This window comes from Lipotes vexillifer, unplaced genomic scaffold (genome assembly GCF_000442215.2).
Source record: "Lipotes vexillifer unplaced genomic scaffold, Lipotes_vexillifer_v1.1 scaffold717, whole genome shotgun sequence".
Taxonomy (NCBI): Eukaryota; Metazoa; Chordata; class Mammalia; order Artiodactyla; family Lipotidae; genus Lipotes; species Lipotes vexillifer.
Window position 1 is genome coordinate 553,896 of NW_006798707.1, and position 27,937 is coordinate 581,832.

General features: G+C 39.5%; 2 protein-coding genes across 3 annotated transcripts in view; both read left to right on the forward strand.

Annotated features, from left to right (window-relative positions):
• The window catches only part of SELENOI (selenoprotein I), a 36,659-nt gene extending 23,027 nt beyond the window's left edge, over positions 1 to 13,632 (forward strand). Inside the window, 6 exon segments of the mRNA XM_007470800.1 lie at positions 2,088 to 2,350; positions 3,286 to 3,394; positions 8,509 to 8,557; positions 9,968 to 10,148; positions 11,347 to 11,529; positions 13,534 to 13,632. Coding sequence (XP_007470862.1) covers positions 2,088 to 2,350; positions 3,286 to 3,394; positions 8,509 to 8,557; positions 9,968 to 10,148; positions 11,347 to 11,529; positions 13,534 to 13,632 — 884 coding nt within the window.
• A 9,990-nt stretch (positions 13,633 to 23,622) lies between these two features.
• Positions 23,623 to 27,937, forward strand: part of DRC1 (dynein regulatory complex subunit 1) — a 47,741-nt gene continuing 43,426 nt past the window's right edge. For both annotated transcript variants that reach the window (XM_007470801.1, XM_007470802.1), the window contains exon 1: positions 23,623 to 23,777. In XM_007470801.1, the coding sequence (XP_007470863.1) occupies positions 23,623 to 23,777 (155 nt within the window). The remainder of the gene's footprint in view (positions 23,778 to 27,937) is intronic.

Genomic DNA, 27,937 nt, shown 5'->3' on the forward strand with positions numbered 1-27,937 from the left:
CCCCACCCCCGCCTCTGGCTCCTCTGTTTTCACCCCTGTGTGAAGGTGTTCCAGTATGCTTTCTCTTTCTCTTTCTCCTTCATTATTCCCTTGGTAATCCTGATCCTTAACACTATTGAGTTGACTCTCGTGTTAGTATCTAGCCCTTATCTATCTTCTGAGTTGCTAGTAAGTACCCTTAGGTTGAGTTGTTTGACATTACCATGTGGATGTCCTGCCAACACTTCCATTTCAGCATCTAAAACTGTACTCACATCTTTTCTGTCAGATTGCTCCTTCAGATTTTCTTATTTCTGTTAATACTACCACTCTCTTAGTTACACAGATGGGGCGATTTTGGAGATGGTCTTCTTGTCCTTCGGCCTCACCTCTCCTCTTTTGTTGCACTGTCATTTTTATTTTCTTACTATCTCGCCTTCCTCCAGCTTTTTATTCCCACCGCATTCCATCTCAATTTATGCTTACTAAGTAGGGTTCCTCTCCCAGCCTGTCCTTCCCACCAGTATCAAGTGGGTCTTCCTGAAGCACTACAATGCTTTGCTCTTTGTAATCCTCTACTCAGATAATTGTAGTAGCTCCTCAGACTCTCTGATTCCTTTAAACTGGCTCAGACCTTCCTTCTAGCCTCTTTAGACTGCCATCTTCACATACTAGTTTCTGGTCAAATTAAACTACTTGGCATTCTCTGCACACACATGTGCTTTTCCATCTCGGTGTTTTTGCCGATAGCACTCCCTCCTCTTGAAATGACACACTCCTTTATCTCCTATCTACCGAAATCCAACTCATTCTTTATGTCCCCACTCAGATTTCATCTTGTCTGGAAAGCCAGTCTGGCTTATCTTAGCCTGAGGAGAACTCGTCCCTTTTCTGTACTCTTCTCTGGTTTGTGATACATCGTATCTGTAACTGTCATGTTTTGTCTCCGTTCTCAATTGTAAACTCTTTGAGGGCACAAACTTAGTTTATTCTAAGATTTTTTTATAGTCTTCACAGCATCAAGAATAGTGCTTCTCAGGGAACTCTACTCAATACCCTGTAATGACCTATATGGGAAAAGAATCTAAGAAAGAGTGGATATATGTACACGTGTAACTGATTCACTTTGCTGTACAGCAGACTAACACAACATTGTAAATCAACTATACCCCAATAAAAATTAATTTAAAAAATTGTACAGTTTCAATAAATTTTTTTTGAATTTTATTTTATTTATTTATACAGCAGGTTCTTATTAATTATCCATTTTATACATATTAGTGTATATCTGTCAATCCCAATCTCCCAATTTATTCAGTAAATTTATTCTTTTTTTTTTTGCGGTTCGCGGGCCTCTCACTGTTGTGGCCTCTCCCGTTGCGGAGCACAGGCTCCAGACGCACAGGCTCAGCGGCCATGGCTCACGGGCCCAGCCGCTCCGCAGCACGTGGGATCTTCCCGGACCGGGGCACGAACCCGTGTCCCCTGCATCGGCAGGCGGACTCTCAACCACTGTGCCACCAGGGAAGCCCAATAAATTTATTCTTTTATTTACGCAACACCTACTGTGTTGCAAAGCCTTTTTGGAAAGCACTTAAAATTATGGAGGTGGGCCATCTGTAAAGAAGTAACTGATATCAAAAAAGATGAAACAGGTGTTATGACTGAAGTAACAAGAGTGTTTTTGGATCCTAGAGCAAGGAATGGTTAGATAAATTATAATGAACAACTATTGAATATTCTCTGGAGGGTTAAGAATTTGCGGCTAGTGGAACAACTCAGTTGTTAGGCAGATTTGGAGGAATTCAGAGTCCAACTAGAATGCTTCTTCCTTAGATCTAAAATAGACACCATTCAAAGTGATTTAACATTTTAATTTTTAGATTAAGCTTTGAGAAATTACAGGTTTTATTTCTGAAATCTTTGCATTGTAGGAATTAAAGGTTGGATTTTTACAGTACTGCCTGATAGTTATAATTTAGTTAATTAACATTCTTCTGATTTGCTCGTCTGTTTTGTTCTGTTTCTTTCCATTTTATTAAAGAAGACTTTCTCCAGACTGGTGCAGTTGTTGACCTGTTCCTGTGGTAATGTGTTTTTTGTTGCAGATGGTGTGGATGGAAAGCAAGCCCGTAGAACCAATTCCAGCACCCCGTTAGGGGAGCTTTTTGACCATGGCCTGGATAGTTGGTCATGTGTTTACTTTGTTGTAACTGTGTATTCCATTTTTGGACGAGGATCATCTGGTGTCAGTGTTTTTGTTCTTTATCTCCTGCTATGGGTAGTTTTATTTTCTTTCATCCTGTCCCACTGGGAAAAGTATAACACAGGGATTCTTTTCCTGCCATGGGGATATGACGTTAGCCAGGTGGTAAGTATGGGTTCTTCCTTAAATTTTCAACATTGCCATGAATTTTGGGGAAAGTTTTTGTTATTCCTTCTTTATTGATCTTTTGCTGTTTTGGTTAGAACTGATGGGTGCTTTAACATTTTTTTCCTTTTTATTTTATATTATTTTTACTTATTTATGGAAAATTTCCAATGTGTACAAAAGTAGAGAGAATAGTATAGTGAACCCTTATGTACCTGTTACTTAGCTTGAGCAGTTAACACTTGGCCAGTCTAGTTTCACATGTACTCTTCCTCACCCTCCTTCCCATTATTTTAAAGGAAAATCCTGGCATTATGTGATAAATATTTTACTATATATCTCTAAGTGGTAAGAGTTCTTTTTAAAAAACATAATTACAATGCCATTATTACACCAAAAAATGAACGGTTTCTTAACAAACATTCATTGAAACTGTTGATTTTATAAAGAAAGTTGGCGCTTATAATTAAATTGTTGGCTTTTGTCTTCATTGCCAGCTTTTCAGTGAGTAGAGAGATTTGTTTTCCTCTTACTTTGTAGGCTTGCTGTTAACTCTCCCTGCCTTAGAATCCCAGCTTTTTGTGTTGCCATTTTGCCCATCTACACCTAAGGCTCCAGTAAAGAATCAGAAGTTGGAGTGTGTTTGAAGAAAGTGATTGGGTGGGCAAATTGGAACATCGTGTGGCTAAACCAATTTACGAGGTGCCTTATGAGGCCAGTTGTTTGCATTGTCTAGAAGTTAGTTATTTTATGGTGCTGTTGGCTGAAAAAACTATTTTTAAAGGCAAGAAGACTTGCCACCATATCAAATTTAAGCATACTTCTTGCTTTTACTAAAACTGTTTACTAGACTTATGCTGCATAAAGCATTATTGACTCCCTGATCTTTCCAGCTGTTAATGCTCTGTATACTTTTGTCTGCATTTTCCTTCCAGACTATTTCCTTTGTCTACATAGTGACTGCGATTGTGGGAGTTGAGGCCTGGTATGAACCTTTCCTGTTTAATTTCTTATATAGAGACCTATTCACTGCAATGATCATTGGTAAGAAGCTCCATGTTGAAGCCTGTTGTAACATCGCTTTGTTATCAAAGCCAGTGTTTGATTATAACCAGCAGCACTTCCCCGCCTGCCCGCACGCCCTGCAACAAAAGCAGAACCCCGCAACCCTGTAGGGTTTCAGCCAAACCCCTAAGGAAAATAAGGTTGCTTTGTTTTGCTTTGTTTTGTTTTTGTTCAGCACCAAGTTATTTCTAATCAGAAGGCAATACCGAAATAGATCACACAAACCCTGTAAACTTAACTATTCAAATTAATCTAGACTGTATTGGAGGATCCACATTTAGTTGGACGTTCGGTATTGATTTTAATACTTATCTCAAAATTGAAGATTGTTAGTTTGAGGAAATAGAATGATGAAACACAGAGTTTACTTTATAATACATCCACTCCAAAAATTGAGCTTCTGTTCCTCTCAGATACCCTTTTTCTTAAGCCTTTGAGTGCTCGGTAAAGGTTTTGATCACGGTAATGTTTCCTTTTTGATTTTAGCCAAAGGGGATATGTACAGGATGACTGAGTGGAGGGAGAGTGTTTTTATGGAGAGAGGCAGAGAGGAAGAGGAATCTGGGTTGTTATTTGGGGCACCAGGAGTGAGACTAAGACCTTTGTAGAGTAAAAGAAAAAAACTTGTTGGCTGTTGCTCTGTTCTCTTATCTAAAAATTAATCTTCCCTCCGTCTGTCTGTGAACCTTGGTTACAGAATGGGAATTGAAGGCTTAGAAACAGCTGAGAAGATGGTGCATTAAGAACTGGCTTTCAGAAAAGGAGTAGTTTGGGGATTTTCTGTGGCTCTGGACTGCAGATATTTTAGGAACCCTGCTGTAATCTAACAAATGTTCATTTTTGGGTGCCTCTATAAACTGATTTCTTTACCTTGAAAAGGCGAGCTATTTTTCATCTCCAGCTATCGTTCATGAGTGAATCTTTTGATTTATGCAGCTTGTCCTGTGGCAGGTGTGCTGCATTTTACATTTAAATGTTTATTTAAAGATAAAATGGAATCTCCGACATAGGAGATATATTTTTGAATGTTAAGTGGGTACTTTAATAGGCATATAAGTTTCTTTGTAATTTATAATTTTTGGCAGCAATACTTATTAGGTAATGGTACTTCCTATTGCATCACATTAGGGGGCACACGATAGCTAGTTGTCCTTCTGTCTGTGGTATCAGTAACGACTAGAGGGATGAGGTATTGTACATCTGTTCCATCTCTTCCCAAGTTCTGCCTCAACTCTTCACCTAGTGGTACTAACAGTCGCTGATGATCATTCATTCAGTGGATAGCCAGGGGGATAAAGTTTGGTTTTTGATAAAGTACCTCATAAATTCATACTGATAATTCCAAATCATATTTGATGATACAGATCTTTTACTTAACCTAGTTGATCTTATATTTGTATGTCCTTTAAACTCTGACAAAAGTCTTTGGTTTCAACGACACAAAATAATTATACATTTGTGTTATTCCATAAAATACCCACAACAGTCTGAGAATGTAGTTCCAATATCAACGACATATGATTACTGGAAATTGTTGAAGATTTTGTTTTTTTGCAGTTCCATTTGCCCTATGGTTTATCCCACTAGAGAATGCCCAGTCAGGTTATTATAGTCTAAAGTCCCCATTCTGTGGTTATGCCACCATCTGTGGATATGTACATTTAAGTTAGTTTCATTTTACTTTTGATATTTATGGATTACTTTTTCTTTTAAAATTTTATTTTTCCTTTATAATTATGTAACGTATTCACATGATTACAAAGTCAGATCTATACATAAAACAAGACATATTCAAAGAAGTCTAGTCTCTATCACTACCCTAGCCTTTTCTTCCCTCATAGTTAACTATTCTTAGTTTTAAATTTTTTGGTTTATATTTTCATTGTTTCTTTCTTAATATAAGTAAGTGTGTGTGGGGGGGGGGAGTTTATCACCCCCTTTCATAGATAAATGGTAGCATACTATACATATTTTACTACACATGCTTCTTTTTTTTTCCCCCCTCCACATAATAGTGTATCTTAGAGATCACTGCATAGTGATGTTTAGGGATCTTCCTCATTTCTTCTTACAGCTGCCTGGTACAATACTTCATTGTGTGGATGTACCATCATTTGTTCAAACAACCTTCTACTGATGGACATTTGTGTTATTTCCGGTCTTTTGCTGTTGCACAAATTGCTGCAATAAATCGTCTTGTACATATATCTGTTCATATTTTTCCCAGGGTATTTTGGAAGAGGTCTCTAGAAGTAGAATTGTTAGTAAGGACAAATGTATGCATTTTCACTAAATATTCCCATATTCCCTTCCGTATGGGTTATCTGATTTTTGAATTCCCATCAGCCGTGAATGAAAGCACTTGTTTCTTTAGTTTTACCAATGTAGTATGTTGTCAAACTTTTGGATTTTTGCTAGTCTGTGATAGGTAAGAAATGGTATATCTGTATAGTTTTAATTTGCATTTCTTTTATTATGGATGAACTTTTCTAGTGTTTGAGAGCCACTTATATTTCTTTTTTCTTTATATCTCTAGTCAATTCTTGCATTACGATTGTTAACCACTTCCTTTATTTTTAGAAGCTCTTTATCTATTAGGTATATTAATCTTTGTTTTGATATAAATGACATTTTCCCCCTTGTTTGTTGTTTGTCTTTTTTACTTTCGTTAAAGTATTTTTTGTCTTGTTGGTTTTTATTGAAGTTTTAATTTAAGCCTGGAAATATGAGGAACCAAAATATTTGTTGTGACCATGTTATCCTTGGTGTTCATCTCATTCTAATCAATCCTTTTTTATGAATTCCATTCTGATTTTTCTATAGCTATTGTTTCCTATATTATGAAGTCTTGGCCTTCCTATGGTAATAAAAAAAGCAGGTCTACATATGTGTGGGTTCTATCACTATCGTTATATAGAGTTTAATAGACAAGTATTTAACAATTAAATATTCTTTATAGAAAGTACGTCAAGTGTTATTTAGAGAAGAAATAGAAGATACAGTGTTTCTCTTTGGCAGCCTATATAGAGCTCAGGCTTTCTACACGCTTACTGCACTTAATTAAGATAAAGCTATTTTAGGATATTTTAAACTAAAAAACTCTTGGTCCCAAGTCTTTTGCAAGTTTCTCTCAGCCTATTTTCAACACCTGAAAGCTACAAATGATTCTGGGTTAATTCATTTAGCCCTGGCACCCTAACAGTGTGCTCCCCAGCTTGACATGGAATGAGCTGCTAAAAATTTCTGAGGACATTGAGGACATCTTGTCTTCTCTTCCACTCCCTCCAAGATCTTTTAACTCAGGGAACTTTGTTCCATTTGGGCTTGAAAGTAGTAGAGTAATTCATCTTTTGAGATGAGATTTCTGTTCGGTGAATTCTAGTTTTTTCATCTTTTTTTTAATAAATAAATAAATTTATTTATTTATTTATTTTGGGCTGCATTGGGTCTTCAATGCTGCGCGCAGGCTTCCTCTAGTTGCGGCGAGCGGGGGCTACTCTTTGTTGCGGTACATGGGCTTCTTATTGGGTGGCTTCTCTTGTTGTGGTGCATGGGCTCCAGGCGCGCGGGCTTCAGTAGTTGTGGCTCGTGGGCTCTAGAGCGCAGGCTCAGTAGTTGTGGCGCACGGGCTTAGTTGCTCCGTGGCATGTGGGACCTTCCCGGAGCAGGGATGGAACCCATGTCCCCTGCGTTGGCAGGCAGATTCTTAACGACTGTGCCAGCAGGGAAGCCCCTTTTCATCTGTTTTTAGCAAGGTGCCTTAGGAATTGTTTTGAAGGAATGTTCTTCTGTCTTTGATCCTTAAGGTCACAGCTGCATTGACCACTGCCCCCGCCCCCTCAAGCCAAGTTTAGTCACCAGGAGTCCAGAATGGACTAATATGTTGAGTGACAAGGAAATATCCAAATGAAGTGTCCAGAAAGTTGCCACATATATTGATTTGGAGTTTGAAACAGAGAAAGATTAGAACTTTACATCTCTATAGATCATAGAATCAGATTCAGGGGTCACTAGAAAATCATTTAAACCATCCTCATGGTACACCTGTGGAATCTGAAAATCAGAGAGATTGTCTGATTTGCCCAAGAGTACATAATTAGATTTTGGACTCATCTGCAGGTAGCTTATGGTTAAAGCTGAAGAGAAGATTCTCTGAGGGAGTGTAGATGCACAGTCAAACATCCAGTTAGGAATATGCAGGAGGTAGATTACCAAAAAAGGACACCAAATGTAATGGTTGGATGGCTAACAGGAACGTTGGGTGAATGGAATCACAAAGGCCAAGGGAGGAAAGAATTGCAGTTAGTGGATAGTCAGCAGAGTCATCTTACTTAGAAGTCAGGAATGAAGAAAGGATACTGAATTTGACTATTAGGAGAGCTTGATAAATTTCAAGAGTACAGTTTCTGCAGAGGGGAGGCAGAGTGAATGAGTGCTGAGGAAATGAGGACAACAGGAAAGTTTGGTGAGTGATAGGAAATAGCAGAGTAAGATAAGTAGATAGTGAGAGCAGCAGAAGCAGTGGTAAGGCTTCTTGGGAAGGCTGTCCTTTTAAGGTTTCAGGGGAAAGATTCAGTGTATAGGGTAGGGGGAGAAATTAAGAATGCTAGGGAGGTAAAGATAAGTGTAAAGGAAGCAGCAGGATTTATCAATTGTCCCCTCTTCCAATAAATAACTTATACTGGCTGTGCAATTTACTATATACCAGGTACTGTTCCAGGTGTCTTTGCATGTAATAACTCATTTAATTCTCAAAACCCTATGGGGTTGATACTACTATTATCTCTATTTTATAAAAGAGGAAACTGAGTCACTGAAAAGTTAATTTGCCTGAAGTCACGTGACCAGCTGGTAGCACAACTGAGATTCAACCCGCTCTGGCTCCTTGAGTCTCTGCTCTGAATCACCAAACCGTACTGCCACTCTTCCAGTTGTAAATGCTGTTCAAAAATGTGTTTAATTTCATTACAGAAGTAAACCTGAACCTGAAAATTATTGGGTCTAAAAATATTACATAGTTTGTATGTATTTGATTATTATAAAAATGACTCTTGAATAATAATTCATGATAATTTAAATATTCTTCCTTTTAGGTTGTGCATTATGCGTGACTCTTCCAATGAGTTTATTAAACTTTTTCAGGTAAGTATTTTATTTTTTAATTGGGCAAGAAATATGAAAATCTTTAGAAATTGTTATTTAGGTGAATTTTAGGATTTCTTTCTTTTGCAATCTGGGCATTTTGGAAAGGTCATGAAACCTGTATTTTGAATCTAGAATGAGGTTAGGATAATTTGTCTGTGGTGGCTTGTGTAGTCAATTCAGCCGTAGCCCAGAACTACTAGTTTTTTTGTAAAAGTTTTGGGCTCACCAAACAGTCTTCTAATTTGTCATTTTTTTGTGAGTGAATCAGGAGGGAGTATGTTCCTGTCAAATATTGATAGGTTTACGTTCTTTTTATAAATTGATTATAAGTTTTTATAAATTGATTATGTGTAAGTTTAGTTAGCATGATCATACAATAAAACTTCTCAACTTGTGTAGTTGAGGACCAAATCCTGGACCTATGCCGCCTCTTCTCAAAGAGCGCCATATGGAAATTCCGGCCTGAGGAGTGTGTAGGGGTTGGGAGGGGAGCTGCCCTGGTGGAGTTGCATCTCTCTGATCTATGTATGCACTTCTCCACTTTGGCTCAGCCACACTGAGTCCAATTATGTGACCTGAATGTATTTTGTTCTTTCATTCCTCAGTACTTTTGCTCCCACTTTTTCCTCTACTCCTGTTTCCTCTACTTGGAATACTTTCTTGTACTTGCCACTTCATCCTTCAGTGCTCAAATCTGTCTTGCACAGTCCTAACCATGTCAAGCCAAGCTCTATGAATCTTCCCTCTTTACAGCCACTGGCAGTCATTCATAGAAGCCATAAAATTTAAAGCTCTGAAGGCCTTAGAGATGATTTGAGTCATGTCTTCCTCTTTTTCTAAAGTTGAGGTCCTGTCCTGATTGGGCAGTATTTTGCCTAAGGTTATGTAATTAGTGGCAGAACCGGACTGAGGATTGAGGGTTCAGTTCAGATGAGCAAACATATATGAGAGTACCACCTGTGTGCCCAGAGCCACTAAGATATGCTGTGGACCGTCTCATTTCAGAGTCTTTCACTCTTAAGTTGTATATCATAGCAGCACCATGAGGTACTCTTCTAGTATTGTTTTGTGTTCATTTTATTTTTCCTATTAGAATATAATCTGACAGGACACAGTCCAAGTTTTATTCATCTTTACATTCCAGAGGGAAAAGTGAGACTAAGGGTCAGAAGACTTCCATTCTAGTCCTGGCCCTGCCACTTGGTAGCAAATTATGTAAATTTAAATTCTCACATCCTCACTTAACCTGTCTCTAAAATGGGATTAATAATGTTGGTTCTACCTATGCCATGGGGTTATTGTGAATAAAAATAAGAGAATATGAAAGTACTTTGAAAACTATGAAATACAAGTACAGTGTTTTTATATGTAATAATGTTCTTTGTATTACTTGATTTTTTTTTCCAGAAGCTATAAAAATAACACCTTGAAACACAATTCAGTCTATGAAGCTATGGTTCCCTTCTTTTCTCCATGTTTGCTATTCATTTTGTCTACAGCATGGATCCTCCGGTCACCTTCAGATATTTTAGAGTTACATCCTAGAGTATTCTACTTAATGGTTGGAACAGCCTTTGCCAATATCACAGTAAGATTTTTTCTTTTAAAAATCGTAATACATATAAGAAATATTTGACAGAATTCAATAGTTTGAGAAACCTTATATAGTATTAGAATAAGCAGATTTTAATTTAAAGATCTTATATCAGAAATTTGAAAGAATAATTAATAACCTCAAAGACAGAACATGCTGAAAGTTATTTTATTTTTTTGTTTGAAACCAGTAGGATTTGGGGACTGCTGTAGTGTTTTGGAACCATGGCATAATTTAAATTTTTTGTTTTGGTTGCCTGCTGAAGAATTCATGGAATAATTCCCTTCAGACTCTAAATATTATTTATAGTGTGGTTGAAATGGCAGCAGATCTAACGCTTAATTTAGGGAGCTTGGAAGGGGTTTTTGAGGGAGGAAACACACACACATGTTTTTTAATCAACTGATTTTTAAATTAATAACATAGAATAAAAAACTTTGTAATAAATACTACATACGTTAAAAAATCCCTTTCTCTGCTCTGGCCCAGCAAGAGGGCAGACAGGGAGGAAAGATCAGGAGGACTTGAGAAAAGACCCTGTTGGTCCTGACAGCCAGGAAGCCTGTGCTCTAGCTCAGGCCGGGTCCTTAATAAGTTTTTATTTTTTAACTTAGCCACTGAGTTTATGTTTCCATGTGTGTAACTTGTGTTTACTATCCCAAGTTATACTGATTTCATAGGGTTTAAAGATCTGAAAACATTAATGCATTATATAAAATGTATCTCTGAAGGAATAAAACTATATTTGAGTAAGGTGTTGAAAGTAAAGAGAGCCAAAGAGGTTTTGAGGTGTTGTATGATAACATGTCTGGATTGGAGGTAGCATCTCCTCATCACCATGAAGAAATTTAGTTGTGTGGTGCTGTGGGAGGGTGTTCTGAGAAAATTGTTGTCGTATATCATAGAATCTTAAAATTGGGAGAAATTTCTTTTATCCAAACTGTTACCCAGTAGAAGAATGCCTTCTGTAGCATCCTTACTAAATTATCTTCCAGTCCCTTCTGACACACAGTCTAAGGGTCCACGGGTTTGGAGGTTGGGGTAGAGGTCCAGTTGGGCTCCTGAGCAGTTGAGAATTACTGAACTTGATAATAATGTAATGTACAGGTACTTGAATGCTTTTTAAATGTTGGAGTGACTCGTGCTTTGCTAATTAAATTTTCATTCTCTCTTTTTTTTTAATAACTTCAAGTGTCAGCTGATTGTTTGTCAAATGAGCAGTACCCGGTGCCCAACTTTGAATTGGTTTCTGGTTCCTCTCTTCTTGGTTGTCATAGTGGTAAATGTAGGAGTAGCCTCTTACATTGAGAGCATTCTCCTGTTTACATTAACAACTGCTTTCACTCTGGCCCACATCCATTATGGAGTACGAGTGGTGAGTAATCTAGAGCAAAATTGGTTCCATTTGATTCTTAAGTAGTGGCATGGAGGTGAGGGAGAATTTCAGAAGAAACTTGCTTAATACAGTAGCTGGAAGAATTTTGGGATATTCTCTAAATTTTGGATAATATCCAGGTGCGTGATGCCCTGTATCATTTCTGTAATTAATATGTCGTAGTAACTACAAATAATTTCAAAGCTAGATAATTATTGTGAGGAATTAGTTCCTGTTTATAAGTGAGAAGAAATGTAAACCATTTTCTTGGTAAAGAATTATAAACTCTTCTGTGCTTTTAATTATATATAGGACAAAATCATCTTATTTGTTGTTTATTTCTATGCTTGCTTCTTTAGCTTCAGGGGCATTTTTATAAGGGGAAATATAGAAGAGAGTAGATTTAAGAAGTATTCTGCAAACCTTAATATTCTCTTCTAAAATAAGAAATGGGTTTCAGGACAAATGGACTAAGATAGGTATAATAAAATGAAAATCAGAACCATGCAGTTTAGTTTCCTTTTCCTCACACTGTGACATTCTTTTCTAATTATTTTACATATCTTGGCATGGTCTCATAACTATGATTTTGAATTGCTGTACAATATTCCATTGAGGAGATTACTTAATAATTATCAGTTTACTTAACCATGACTCAGTTATTTTAATCATTTAGGTTGTTTCCAGATTTTCACTATTATAAATAAAGTTGAAGTGAACTATCTGGAATAATATTTTTTTCCTTCATTTGCTTTTTTTCTGAGGATAATTTCATAGCAGTCGGGTCATGTGATAGGGTATTCATATTTCTGTGGCTTTAAAAATACTTCTATTTGGTATGTTTGTTTTGAAAGGAACCCTGCTGTGAATCAGTTTGAGAAACACAATGTCTTTACTTCTGTATTGTCAGACATATTTTTAAAACGGGGGCACCTGTCATGCTTGATAACAACTTCTTATACCTTGCATATGTTTCTTCCCTTAGTGTTTCTCCCCAAAGTAGCCCACATTTGTTGGAACAAAACAGATGAAAGAAACCATAAGTCTATGAATTGTGACACGAAGACATAATCATTTATGTTTTTGTTTGCACAAATTTAACGTCATATGCTTTATATCAACACTCTGAGGCTTTATTCTGATATTTCATCAGTCATACGCATGAAGTGGAGCACAGTAACCAGTGTCTTTCATAATTGTTTTAACTTATTATAACCCTCAGAAGCATATCTTTAGAAAACCATATACACATGCCAAACCAAACCAAAACACATTTAAATTACAAAAGCAGTACATTTTCATTGTTAAAAATCTGGAAAATAAAAAGAAGCTCCAGCTAACTGAGGAGGAGTGTCTTTTGTTTGGTCTGTCTGCTCTCTTAACACTTGTACAACTTCTGACCAGAAGATAAAACTTGTTAGACCACACAAAAACATTTCACTTGAACTACTGAAATGTAAATATTAAGAAGAAAAATGGAAATAAGAAGGATTAAATAAACCGTATTTGCTAACTGGCACATTACCTTGCTTTTGCCTACCCACTAGGGATACCCTAAGTAATATGACTTAAACTGTCAAAAATTTGCAGATCTAGTTTTATACTGTTTCATCAGATTAGGAATGATTACCTAGAAGTGTTACAAGAAGGTGAACATTGACTCTAACCATATATGTAAATATTTGATCTGATAGATACTATAAGTCAGCTAACCCTATAATTTTTCAGTAGATTTGAATGTAAGGCTTTGTGGTCTGGAGGGTTCTGGAAAGACTAGATTTTGGAGTTGGGCAGACCCAAGTTTAAGTCCTAACTCTCCCAGGGTAGTTCTAGTACTCATTTAGCCAGCTAGCTCTGCAGCTATCCTAGTCCAGAAAAACCTCTTCATTTCTGATGATTTTTGCCATGCCAGTAAATTGTTGTCTCCAGAGGATGAATTCTATATGCTTTTTTAAAAAAATTACATATGTATTTGTCATTGCCTTATGTTCTGGTTTTCTGTAGGTAAAGCAGCTGAGCAACCATTTTCAGATTTACCCCTTCTCATTGAGGAAACCAAACTCGGATTGACTAGGAATGGAAGAAAAGAGTATTGGCCTGTAATCTACAGAAAGAAGTGCTGTAAATAAGATGCTTGTAAATATTTCATCCATCACCATTGAACTAAATTAATCTGTTTAACAGACACGGGAACTCAGTGTGTGTGGTACTTGGACAGCAGGAGTGATACATGTGATCTGAACTTGTGGAATTTCGGACCTACTAACTCCCAGCTTCTTTTATTTTGTTTTTTATAAAGCCATGTGATGTTTTGGTTAAACATAATATACATTAGACCAGCAAAATGTTCCTAGTAATTTTAGCTTCAGGAGTCCATAATGTTTTGGTTTATACAGAGTTAAAGATGCGTTGGTTTTTATTTTTAAAACCCCCAAATTTGTTTAGGAACACTGATAACATTCAGAAGACCCAGTATGTTTTCATATTTGGTACTTAGTAGTAGGTCTTTAGCTATGGAATCTATCAATAGCCCAAATCCAACATAGGCAAAAGATAAGAGCAAGTCACCTTCAGCAAGAGATGCCAAATGATTACAAAACAATATACAGTTGCCAAATACTGGTTTCTCTTTCCCATGGAAATGCCTTTTGTCCTCATGTGCTAAGAGAGCTAAAATATATATATATATATATATTTAGATTCTCTAGTATTCTGGCTCTCTTTGTTATGGAACGGATCTTGATAAATGGTTTAATTTTCTTTTAAAGAAAAATATTCTCTTGGGACTTAGTAGAGAATGGATTGTAATTATAGCTCACTCATTGGCATGGTTCATTGTTTAAATGTGGCATTTTTTCCCCCTCAGCTGCAAGTTGCCGAGATTTGGTGCCTATGAACTATGATCATATAAATGCATGTGACAGTCCCAGTCTTACAATAATTACTTGTGAAGAACACAGATAAACTTCCTTATAAGAAAAATTTTCTTAGGAGTTAGGAATCTCATGCACCTCACTATGAAATTAGTTTTCTGATTTAATTTGTTCTTCCTCTCTCCCTCTGTCTTTTTCTGTGGAAGGGAGTGCTGTGTTTTTTATTTCATACAGGATAAAGAAATAGAAATTTTCTCTTCCCCAACTTGCTCACTTCCCCACTTGAAGAAAATTTTTGATATATATGCCTTACTGAGTATGTGCTCCCTTTATGTGACTTGGAGTAATTTTTTAGGTTTACTGACAAACATAAAAATCTCTTTGACTTTAATATGGTTGTTTTATGATCACACCTTTTCGTGAATGTGGATATTCTATTTCTTTTTTTATTTTGTCTCCATTTAATTTGGTGGTGATGAAATTTACTGGCTGATTTTCTTTTATTTTCCACTGAATGAAGTTTGTGCTTGAATGAAGAGTGTATCTTAAACCCTTTTTTTTGGATGGATTGCACTTGGATAAAATAGGCACCACTGTGTTGATATGTAATTAAATCCATAATCATTATTTATCTGTGAATGTGACCATCGTCAAATTTAATTATAGTGTATTCCTCTGTTGGATTTTAGTCTGCTGCTTTGTAAAAATAACTATGTAATTGATATTTCAGTTTTTAAATGTGTAAAGTCTAATCATTGTCATTCAGGTTGTTAGAAATGAGGCATCAAGGAGCTAACACATGGTTCTGTACTCATTTTAAAAAATTGTAAAGGTTGAGGTATATTTGGTGACTTTCTCTGAGACAAAAATGAACACTGAAAATAGGTGAGAAATTGATGAAGGGAAATATGGGTAGTGATTTCATGTTTGCTAGTAAATTGCCATCATGGCGGTCAGAGAATGAACTAATTAAGTAAAAGTAACTATTTTTTGTATACCTTGTTCTGTGTCATCTGTAAAATTGAACTGGATAAAGTGTTAATTTGGGCCTGGAACAAAGCTTTGTTTTAAGGTTCTGAGCTAATCATTTTATTGTTTTGTTGACCTTGTATACAAAAATGAGGTTAATCTGTATTATAAAAGAACTGATAAATATTTATAAAATGACAGATGTGGACCACAGGCTTTCTTTACCATGTACAGTATAGTAAAAACAACAACAAAAAAAAAAAAAACCCTTTACTTCTGGCATAGGGTCATGTCCTGTAATTTTGGGGCTGTTTTACCTCAAAGTGTGTTTCTGCTCTTTTTCTGTTGCATCAGGTTTATTTGAAAATTGTTTTGTGCCTATATGTTATGACATATTTCCCAATGGTGGTTAAGAATTATGCTATAGTCAGTTTTACTGGCATCGTTTGATGAAAGATTGCTGTCAAGAAGATAAAAGATGAGAAGTGAGTAATTAACTGTTTCAGAATACTGTGGACTTGTGAATCTTTAGTGTACTGTTGACTCTTTTTCTTGGTTTAGTCTGCTGTCTTGAAGTGCGTCATGAAAGCCCCCATTTGTTATGTAGTGATACAGCAGCCGAAGCAGGACTCCATTACAAAGAGCTCTTGTGAATTTACGTCATTGCCAATTATCATAACATTTCCGAAGTATAAAGTATCTTTTAGGCTTATGCATGATATTTTGGAGTGCGTTCACACCCCAGCCTTTCTCCCAGCATACGCTGAGCTGCCTTTTGGGGAGCAGTGGCATGATTGGTCATACATGCATGTTTTCTGTACATTTCAGAATAGAATGCCTTAGCCAGGCCAGAGGTTTGCTTTGTGTTTCTTCTGACCAAAATTACCTAGAGCTGTAAGAAGTTTCTTTTCAGGTTATGGTATGAAAAATGTCCTTTATGCTTGTCAGAAAGTAATTCCCCTATATTTGAGGGGGGCATGGGATAGAAAAATCTTAAAAAATACCTGAGTATGTTAATGCTGCCTTTTATGATCCTTCAGTAGCATTCATGATCCTAGTGTAACGTACAGTTTAAAATTGCCACAATTTAACCAACATTCCTCCCTTAATGTGTAATAGACATAGTTTATGGGTTCTAGTCTTAAGGGTAATAGGGTGAATAACTTCCACATAAAGAACTAAATAGTCTCCCCTGGCATTTTAATAATATCATGGTTAAATTACTTTTAATTGTAATTTTAAAAAGAAGGTTCAATGCTGTTTATGGCCTAGAATGTTATAGTACTATTACCAACATTTCATTTGTTTAAATATAGAGCTGTTGGGAAGAGGAGTGTATGTCTAGGGTTGCCCAAATTCTAAATAGTTACCAAAAGAATATTGGTCATGACCTAGAGCCTGGGCGTTGGGGGAACATGCAAAGGAGAAAGCAGGCATAGTATCCACTTTAAGGGGAAGAATAGATCACTTTAGTGCCCAGTGATCCTACTGCAGTGCACAGTTTAAAATTGTCACAACTTAGTCATTCCTCTACTAACTTCAAGTTCAAATGTGAATTTGAAAGACTCCTAAGTGTTCAGTTTTCAAAGAATTATTTTATTTTGTAGTCAGTCTAAAAACATTTGGAATGTACCTTGCTTTCCAAAGCAGACTTTGATTCTCTAAGTTATCGAGGATAAAAAGATAATCTGAAGGTGTTTGAATCAAAGGCTACTTTTCCCCTTTATATTTTAACAAGAAGCCTATTTGTAACTCGTCCTGTTCATTCTTCACCTGGGTTTTTAACTAGCCACTGTCTAGAACAGAGACGCCCACTTGCTCTGTCGCCCCTAGATCTCGCCACATTCACATCTCCTCGATTGCCTTATCTCTCTTGACTAGTCAAGGACTGGGAACATGCCAGAGGGAACAAAGTAAACCTGATGGACTAGAACATTTGATGTCCGGTCCCCAAATAAGCCAAAAACAGATACAGAAATCTTTGATTGTGTTGATTCTTACGTTCAGAGTGGCCTTTATCTTGACCTCAGTTCTGGACTTGCCTGAGCACTCTATGGAAATTTGTGAAGTCAGACTAGAATTTTCTTTGTCCTATGAGGTGTCCTTGTAAGGCAGCGTGCCCATTCTTGAACACCCTGTGGGTGAATAACCTTAAGTGAGCTGCCAGTACTTGAACCTTCCGGGAAGAATTTTAACTAGTATGCTGCATTTGAAGCACTTTGACATGTACACTTTAAGTGACAGTTTTAACAGTAAAATGGTGTTAAATTAATCACTGTGAAACTTGAAAGTGTGATGCCCTGTACATTTTAGGAAGCTTAAGTAAATTTCTGATTTTCTTTTATTAATTATGTAAACCATGTGATCTGTGTATTTTACTTTTCATCTTTGACAGTGGTGCAAATGACTGACTTATTGGCAGGCAGTTACTTTAGGGTATATGGTAAATCATGGTTGTCTAACTTTTCCAGAGAAAGTGGCAATGTGTTTACTTTTTCCTTTGTGTGAAGCCATGGGAATTGGATTTACTGGCTAATTTATTTCCAGGTTTTCTCCAGTGCAAAATAAACGTAACCTTTTAAACATGCTAGTAATGCTTTCCTTTTTAATAAAAATGCAAGAGATAGTAATCTAGCTGATTGTTTTTAAGCAGAGACCTGCTCTTCTTACAGACAGATCTTAAATGAGCTAATATTTTGGGTAGCAAAAGAAGTTTTGCCGTTTGTAGCCATTTTCACAGGTGGCCTCAGTGAGGGGGTTGTGTTGCATTTGGTCCGAAAGGCCTGGTCCCCAGAATTGGCAAATGGCACATGGCGTGATTCTAGAATAATTTAACAAAGCCTTGTCTTGAGGAGAGTCCATTTGGACACAACAGAAGTATTGTCTCCCACAGGCCATTAACATTGTCTTGCTCTCCATAGAATCATTCTTAGAAAGCTAGGTTCAATCAGAGGAGTGTTATTTTGAAAGCATGTGAATTGGATCATGGCCATGGTGTATCTAATGCTACATTGTAATTAGAGACAGTAGTGAAGATGCAAGGAGGGGCTAAATGCTGTGGATGCCTTATGGCTCTTAGGCTAAGGGCTTCTCTTGAGAAGTTTCTGTGGGTAATAATTAGAATAGGAATTGATTCTGGCTTTTTATTGAAACATAGACAATTTACCATGAATTCTAGATTCTGATATTCTTGAGAAGCACTTTTTAATCTCTGAAGAGTAAGTTCTTGGCCAGAAGCATGTTTAGTTTAGTACTTGATGTTACTAATCAGGTTATAGGAGGATCCTGTTTTATTTTACGAGATCTATGAATGCTGCATTATGAATCTGTTTGAATTACTGGTATCATTCAGTATCAGACTTATGAACTTTTTTTTTTAGGTTATTTTGTTTATATAACTTATCCCATTAGAGCAGCCATTCAGGAGACAAAGACCCAGCTACGTGTAATCATTTCCTCTTTCTGGAATGTGCCAAGAAAGCAGAATTCAGTATTAAACTCCAAATTTCAGTTTTGTTTTTTAAAGTAGCATTTCCTGTGGGTAAAGGGGAAGGCAGCGAACAACTGCTGAGGTGTAAACTCCCTGCTGCCTGCCTTCTCCCTTTCCCTTCCCATCTAACAGAATAGATTAAGTTTGTAGCCAGTTGTAGGAAATGAAATCGATCCTTTTCTGAGTAAGGTTTCATGCCCTGTGACTAAGAATAGGCGGCAGGAATCCTGGCGGAATTAATTATTGATTTGTTTAGCTTGGTCCTGTTGCAGGTTGCTTTCTGTAGTATTCTGATTCCATCCCTTCTCAGGTACCTAGAAAAAATACCACTTAAGTAACTGGAATGTGTGTGCTACAAGTGGAATATATTAGAGATGATGAAAGGAGTGCAAAGTCTTATTTCCCCTTTCAAGTAGTTTAATTGAACATGTTAGTAACTGGTCTGTCTAGCACTTGCTGTGTTCATAGCAAATAATGTAGCATTTATTTTATCTGGTTATGTGTGGTGTGTGTATATATGCATATTTAATATGTACACATATTCTCTGTGCACATATATGTATGATATATTCGTATATACATGCAGTCTACTCTTGATTATCAGCAAGATGGTAAAGCCTTCAGTAGAACGTTTCTTCATGTTGACTAAATCTGCATGTAGCCCATAACTCTGTGAAGCCTCTTCCTTATCTGGAGCCATAGCCTTTCCTACTTTCCACTCATCTGAGTCCCCAAGAAAGGCCCTTGACATATGTCACTTTCCCCTTCCCTTTCACCAGGGATTGTGTGAGCCAGAAAGCTTTTGAGAAAGACGGTTGCTTCCACCAGAGTTGAGGCTTCTGGGTCTGAATGATGATGGGGCCCATTCCTGGCCAGAGGGCAGCTCCTGGAGCAGTTGTGCCCTTGGGCTTGATGGGGGGAAAAATCTAGCTCTTACGGGAAATGGGGCTTCACAGTTTGCTTAAATTCCTTAGCTGGAATGTTGTGAAGTCTTAGATAATTCGATGTGCAAATAGAGTACAACTGTGCATTTCACCATTAGTATTGTGTCATCGGTGATCCTGTTGCTAGCCCACATAATCAAGACCTTGACTGTTTCTTGCCACTGGATTCTGGAAGCCTTGCCCTTTCAACTGGATTTGTGTTTATTTCTGCTGCTGTGAAACACAAAAGTAATGCAGTAGGTTTTAACTTAAAATTGTTTAATTCTGTTACTGATAAATATTTATTGTAATAAAAGTAAAGAGAAAATGATTTTTAAATCCTTTTAATGGTTTTCAGATCGTCTTCTTTGTTTTTCCTTGGTAGGTGCAAAAGGGGAGGGGAGCTGTGGGGAAAAGAATAACGTCCAGTCACTTGTCTCAGAGAATCATTGGTTAATTTAAAGCAAAACATTAAAAGGTTTTGTTTTGTTTTGTTTGATCAGCTCCTGGGTGTTCTGTAGTCCTGTGACTTGTTTCAGAGAGCAGAGTACTAGGAACATGGCAGTGACAGCTTTTCATAATATACTGCTCTTGACTCTCCCAGAACTGGGTACTGGGCAATATTTATTGTTCTCACAATAACTGGGTCACACTTATATTAGCTTGTAAGGTGGTGGTTTCATACTCAAAAACATCTTCCCATAGAAAGAGCATTAATGTATGCTGTTAATTTCCCAGGCTAATTCCACAAGAACTTAATAACCCACACTTAATACACCTAAACTTTAGTATATGAACAAACCATAAGCTCTTATAAAAACTCATATTTTCTAACATGGCTTCTGAGGAGAATATTTCCTATTTTTTTTAACATCAGAATTGATCTCCCAGTTCCGGCAGTGGGCATTTAAATTTTTTTTTCTGTAACAGGTTTAAAGAAGGTGAGGGAGGAAATGTCCCATATTTTAACCCAGGCTAATTCTCTGGCTTAATGTGCTCTTAATCCCCTGCTCTCCGAACTTCTTGGTCGCAGTAGCAGTTATCCCCTCCCTTCTAAATGCAAACCTCAAACACCTAGCACCGGCCTGACACTCAGCAGGGGTAACCAGCTTGGGTTTAGCTACTGATAAACTTTAAAAAATTACTGATGTAATTTTGGCCCCATGGGGCTATAGCCTAGACCTATTATCTCTCAAGGATAATTCTTTTAAGTGGGATTGCCTACTCAGTGCATATGCTTATTTAAACTATTGCTACTGGCAAACTGTCTTCCTAAAGGGTGTCTTTCCAGCAGTGAAGGAGAGTGTCTTTTTTTCCACACCTATGAAAAAGGTTCGTTAGTTATATAATTGAGGCTGTCCGTGACAGCAGCAAAGACCTCCCAGCTGGCTGGGAAATGTCTGGAGAGAGCCAGGAAAGGAGGCTGGCCTGGGGTATTGTTATGGTTGGGAGGTAGGGCCAGGATGAGGGGACCCAGCACACACAGTAAGAACCTCCCACCAAAGGAGAGAGCACCCAGGGTTTTTTTTTGTTTTTTTTTTTAAGTCAGCTGCCCAGATGTGGAGCAAAGGGGGAAAAAGGCATGAGGCTTAAAAGCTCAAACAGCAAAAAAGGGAGATTCCTTATCACAAAAAATGTCTGGCTTTAGGCCAAGCAGCTTATTGATCGCTCTTTATGAGTCTTTATGGTACCTTTGCTCTCTCTCCCATCTCTTGTGTGACAGCCGATTCCCACTGACTTTCTCGTGGCATCCTACTCCCAGCCGTAGACAGGCACACACGCTTGTACTTGTGTCTCTTCTCACAGGTGGTGGAGACATGAACCAGGACCTAGAGGAGTTAGGGGTCAGAACTATATCTTGCCTCTGATTCCTCAGCCCCTAGTGAAGGTTAAAGCTGGAGGTCACAACTAAAGGAGAGAGAGATTGAGGCCCGAAGAAAACTCGTTCCCCTCCCCCGCCCTCCAGACTCCTCACCCCAGCGAGATATGGGACAAGGATCCAGACAGGTGTTGGGCTCTTGACTGCTCCAAGATTTTGGCACTCCTAAATCTCCCTACCACTTGCACACTTGGAAAAATTAATTTAAAAAAGAAAACTCCGATCCCACCTCCAGCCCCGCCCTCCCCCCACCGTGCCCCGCCCCCAGTCAGACCGCCCACAAACCACCACGGCCCCCCCAGGGCTCTCCGCGCTGCTGGTGACCGGGGGCCGTGGCCGTGGCTGCTTTTGCTCTGGGCGCCGGGATCTGGGGCCGCCGCCGCTGCCGGAGCAGAGACGCAGGGAATCCACTCTACAGCAGTGCCCTATACCAGCCCCGGAGGGCCCCAAGGAAGAGTGAGGCATGGCCTGTGGAGGGGAAGGTGCTGGACATCCCCAGCAAGAATCAGAAGGGCCAAAACTTCTCTTCGATCTCTTTCCCCCGGCCCCCCACCCCCAAGCGGCATCTGGCTCCCAAATCTTGCCCCAGCCCCAGGCCCAGTCACCCCATCTGCAGTTGGAGTCCCTCCTGGACCAGGCTCCTCTGGGCAGCCAAGGCAAGAGGGTCCCTTGAAGTGGGGAGAGGAATCAGAACCCCCAGAGACCCAGAGAGGACCCCCCCAGCGGCTACGTAAAGACGTGACTTATTCCAAGAGCATCACGGAGTCTATCCTGAGACCCACCCCCTCTCATTTCTATGAGGCTGGACCTCTCCCTTGCCCCCAGAACACCCAGTAAAGGCTCATGAAGAAAGCAAAAAAGAAAATAGAAAACTCCATTTGCCTCTGGGTAGGTCTTATTCACAACGCGATTATCTTCTTTGGCCTCACAATTGCTTGTGATTTGAGTAGGCAGGCAGTACAGCTGAGAAAACGGTCAAGAAGTTGTGGCATACCTAATGTTGCAGGGCCGGTCTAGGATTAGGACCTGCATTTTCTTACTACTCCAGTGCCCTTTCCCGAGTTAACCTCAGGCCAGTGGGATAAGATTCTGCCAAATGTTATCCAGCTTGTTTTCGAAAGGATGTTAATTCTCAGTCAGAACACTATGAGTTTTTCGTTGGCAATGCGACACACACACAAAAACGCCCAGGAAACAGTGCCTCTTAAGGGACTCCTCAAAAGTTTAATGGTGCTTCTGTGCTCTTAACTTTCACTCCCCCCCACCCCTGCCTTCCGTACCATTTTCTTCTGCTCTCCTTTTCCTAAGTATGTGATTGCAAGTGGTGATGGTGGGATTGTCCTAGGTTTCAGCCCTACTGAAAACCGCTACAGAAGACAATTCCTTGATGGATATGTTCTAGAGAACATAGGGGCCGAATGCACGAAGTATCAATAGGAGCTCAAAAATGAATGGACGATGAGTAGATGGATACAGTATACTTGAGTTCAAACTTTCCGAGCGATCGTACTATTCTATCCGCTCCATGAGGAAAGGACAACGCTTGTATCCTCAGCGCTAGCACAGTGATTGGCATAGAGTAGGCACTCGATTATATTTGATGAATATGATTTTGAAGAATATTTATTTGATGAATGAAGAATCAATCGTCAGGGTCAGCAAGTGACGAATCACAACTTGGTGCAGCTCTTAAATCTTCCAGCCTCCGTTAATACCCCCGGGCCTTCGTGGGGATTACCCTAATTGCAGGAGAAAGGAATAAAACCCCAAGCTGGGATATAGCTTTCAGAACACCAGTGGGCGGAGCCTGAGGGGAAGCGCGCGCAACCACGCCAGCTGCGGATTGGGTGACTTTTTCCCTGACAACGGCTTGTTGTTAGCAACGGCTTGTTGTTCGCAGCAAGGCGGTAGTCCGGCGGTGGTCCAGGCAGAGCTGCCTGGGGGCGGGAGGCACCTGCCATGAATCCGCCGGGATCCCTGAGGGTCCTGGAGGAGAAGGAGAAGGAGCATTTAGCCACTCCGACTGTCGGGCCCTCGATACATTCTGATATCCCTCAGGAGCGGATCCAAGCCCGGCGCCTCCGCATCGCGGCGCGCCTGGAAGCTCGGAGGCGGTGAGCTGGGTTTGGGCGGGTCCCGCCAAGGAGCGCCCACGGTGCGTTGACGCGGTGCAGGGATGAGGGGGTGCCTTCTCCGGGCCGGAGCCCCTGCGGTGAGGGGGCGGTGTGCCCTACGTGTGAGCCGGCCTTGTTTCTTGATAAGATAGAAAACATTTCTACCAGAAGGTTCAAACAAAGCATGGGATATTAAAACATTGAACACACTAGTAAAGTCAAAGACGGAAATCATAATCCTTCCAGCATATTCATTGAGAGCCTGCTGCGCCAGGCACTGTGGGCCATACGCTGAAGAGGCGGGCTCCATGACCTGCCCGCCGAGGTCTTTCTTTCCTCCTTCCTCCCAGCCTGCCTTCCTTCCACAAGTAGTTATGGAGTGGACCTCGGCTATCACTTCTGCTGGCCTCAGTGGCTTATCTGGGTGTGTGACACAAACCCCTTTTCCTGCAGGCTCTGAGGCTGATAACCACACCGTTCTCAGGCCGGGGTTGCCGCACCTGTCCATGCAGAGACGGAGTGGCCTTGTCTTAAGGGGGTACAAAGGGGAACCTGCGTGACCCCCTGAACACCCTCTCAGTGTGACAGCACTTATACTTTGTCCTGCTGGTCAGGGTCAGCTGCCCTGCCAAGATGGTACTTCTCTTCTTGTCTGCTGGCCTTTGGACACAAGGGCCCTAAAGTGATGTGGCTGGGTTCCAATAAAACTTTACTAAAGAGCACTGAAATCTGAATTTCATATAATGTTCATGTGTCACAAAATATCCCTCATATTTAGATCTTTTTTTCTAAATTAATAAATTTCATATTTTAGAGCAGTTTTAGGTTCACAGAAAAACTGAGTGGAAAGTACAGAGATTTCCCATATACCCCCTAGCCCTACACATGTATAACCTCCTCCACTATCAACCTTCCCCACCAGAGTGGTACATTTGCTACAATTGATGGCTCTTGATAGATATATAATGACATGTTTCCACCATTACAGTATTGTATGAATAGTTTCAGTGCCCTAAAAATCCTCTGCTCTCTGCCTATTCATCCTGATCTTTAAAAAAAAAAAATTTTGAAAATGTAAAAATCATTCTTCACTTGTGAGCCATACAAAAACAGGTGGGTCAGATTTGACCCATACAAAAACAGGCGGGTCAGATTGACCCATAGGCCAATGTTTGCCAACCCTGATGTATAGATCAATGTGATGTTCTGTGGGATATTCAGATGGTCCTGATCTATTCAGACTATATTTTGACAGATCAGGAGAGTTAACATGGCTCTGTGAGTGAGAGGTCTATGTGAGTATACATTATCTGTTCCACATAAATGTGAACTTCCTGATCCTTTTTCCTGACTGATGTAGAAAATAATGCATTTGGCCCAATCAGTGGCTACATTCCATGTCCCTAAGGCCACAGTAACCTGCTCTAGCAAAGACACCCGACCTGCATGTCAGCTGCGATTAGGACTGCTGCTTGGTTGAGCTTGCAGTAATTGACAGTTATTATCTTGGATCCATCCAGTTTTTGCAGGGACCAGACAAGTGAATTAAATGGAGATTTGATAGGCACCACCACTCCCAAATCCTTGAGATCCCTAAGGGTGACACTAATCCCCACCATCTCCCCCAGTTGACAATAGTGCTTTTTTATGCACTCGGGCGAAGTTTCGGAGTGTCCATTTGACCTTCCACATGGTGATAGCTCTTACCCACAGGCCAAGGACCTAGTGTGAGAATTTCTCAAATTTCTAAGTATGTTAAGATCAGTCTGGTTGCTCTTTGGGGAATGGTTTGGGGGAGCCAGAAGTGAAAGTAAGGAGTCCAGTTAGGAAGCAGTTGTATTTGTCCAGGTGAGAGATGCAGTTGGTCTGAACTAGTTAGTGGCACTGGTTTGGAGATAAAGCAGACATGCTCTCCAGACATAGTTTGGAATTGAAATTGACTAGATTTACTGATTGATTGGACATGCTGATGAAATGCAGGGGAAAAGCTAGAATGGCTTGAACAGCTGGGTAGATAGATGGCAGTACCTTTTATTGAGATGGTGAAGACAGTGACGGGAGCAGTAAGGCAGGAGTTGAAAATCAAAGGTTTGGTTTTGTCCATATTAAGGGAAGTCGAATTTTGTAAGACATTAAAATTGAGATGTCCACCAGGCAGTTGGGTATGGGTCTTAACACAGAAGAGATCTGGATTAGAGGGACCAGTGCAGAGAGTCAGCAGTGTTATGATTGTATTTTAAACCATAGGAATGAATTAAATTACACTGGGAAAGAGGATTAAAAAGGGATGAGAAAAGTGTTCATGGCTAAGTCCTAAGAAAGCCCAGCATTTAGAAGTTGATGGAAGAGGAAATTCTGACAAGGAGAATAAGATAGAATGGCCAGTTGAGGCTGGTAGAAAAACAAATAAGTGAGGTGCAGTAGCGTACCTAATGAATTTGACGCCTGGAGCAGGTAACTTCTAAAACACAGATAATAACAGTAGCCTGAAAAGAAAAGAAGACAATGAACTTTTTCTTTTATTGAACTTTGTTATATTACCATGCCGGTAATTTTTGAAAAATAAAAATAAAATTTACAATACAAAATGAGAAAGAAGTAATGGATGAATACTTCTATATATGTTTTTAAAATTTATTTATTTATTTTTGGCTGCATTGGGTCTTTGTTGCGGTGAGCAGGCTTCTCATTGTGGTGACTTCTCTTGCTGCAGAGCTCAGGCTCTAGGCACGTGGGCTTTAGTAGCTGTGGCTGGCGGGCTCTAGAGCACAGGCCCAGCAGTTGTGGCGCACGGGCTTAGTTGCTCTGCCGCATGTGGGATCTTCGCGGACCAGGGCTCGAACCCATGTCCCCTGCATTGGCAGGTGGATTCTTTACCCCCGTCCCCCCAGGGAAGTCCCAATGAATACTCTTAAATTACATGTGGGGAATTCCCTGGTGGTCTAGTGGTTAGGACTCTGCTCTTTCACTGCCGAGGGCCTGGGTTCGATCCCTGGTTGGGGAACTAAGATCCCACAGCATGGCCAAAAGAAAAATTACATGTGTTTGGGGAAAAAAAGGAAGAAAAAAAGCATATGAAGAAATGTTCCCAAAGGAGTGAATTCACAAGACTTAGAGAACGAGTTGTGGTACCTGGGGGGTTGTGGACGTGCCCTGCACTGAAGTGAGCTGGGACAGTTCTGAACCATTTCAAATGTGCTCTCAAAACACATGCGCGTAGCTGAGTCTGTGTGTCAGAGACCAACCGTATAATTGCAAGTTCTACAAATTAACTTCCTCCTTCAAGGATAAGAAATAGAAAGGTGCTATACTGATGCTTACATATATATTATTAAAAAACAATAGTAGGGATTTCCCTGGTGGCACAGTGGTTAAGAATCCGCCTGCCAATGCGGGGGACACGGGTCCAATCCCTGGTCCGCAAAGATCCCACATGCTGCAGAGCAACTGAGCCCATGCGCCACAACTACTGGGCCTGTGCTCTAGAGCCCACGTGCTGCAACTACTAAGCCCACATGCCACAACTACTGAAGCCCGCACTCCTAAAGCCTGTGCCCTGCAACAAGAGAAGCCACTGCTCGCCGCAACTAGAGAAAGCCCGAGTGCAGCAACTAAGACCCAACGCAGCCAAAAATAAATAAAAAAAATTTTTAAACCCACATAAATTAAAAAAAAAAAAGATTTAAAAATCAACAGTACTGCAGGAATTTTTTGGAACTTAGATTAACAAAACATTTTTCAGAAAGAAGTGTTTTATGAATTGTTTTGTTGCTGGCACAGGGTGATAATAAAACAAAGACTGACTTTAGTCAGTTGTGTTGTTTTAAAATTAGCCTTGGGCTCCTTGATTGCCTATGGTGCCCACTGCCCTAACTGCCTAGATCTTGGTGGGTCATTGAGGTATAATTTTAGAGGGGAAGCTGTTAACAGAATTAAATGTCATATGAAGATAAAGAATAAGATTAATGGCTAAAGCACCCAAAACTCTCAATCTCTAGTTTTTCAGTTGACATTTCCAATTCCTGAGAGATGTCACTTCTGAGTCAAGATGGTGGATAGAACACATGCATTTACCTAGAGACACGGGTTTGATCCCTGGTCCGAGAAGATCCCACATGCCGTGGAGCAACTAAGCCTGTGTGCCACAACTACTCTAGAGC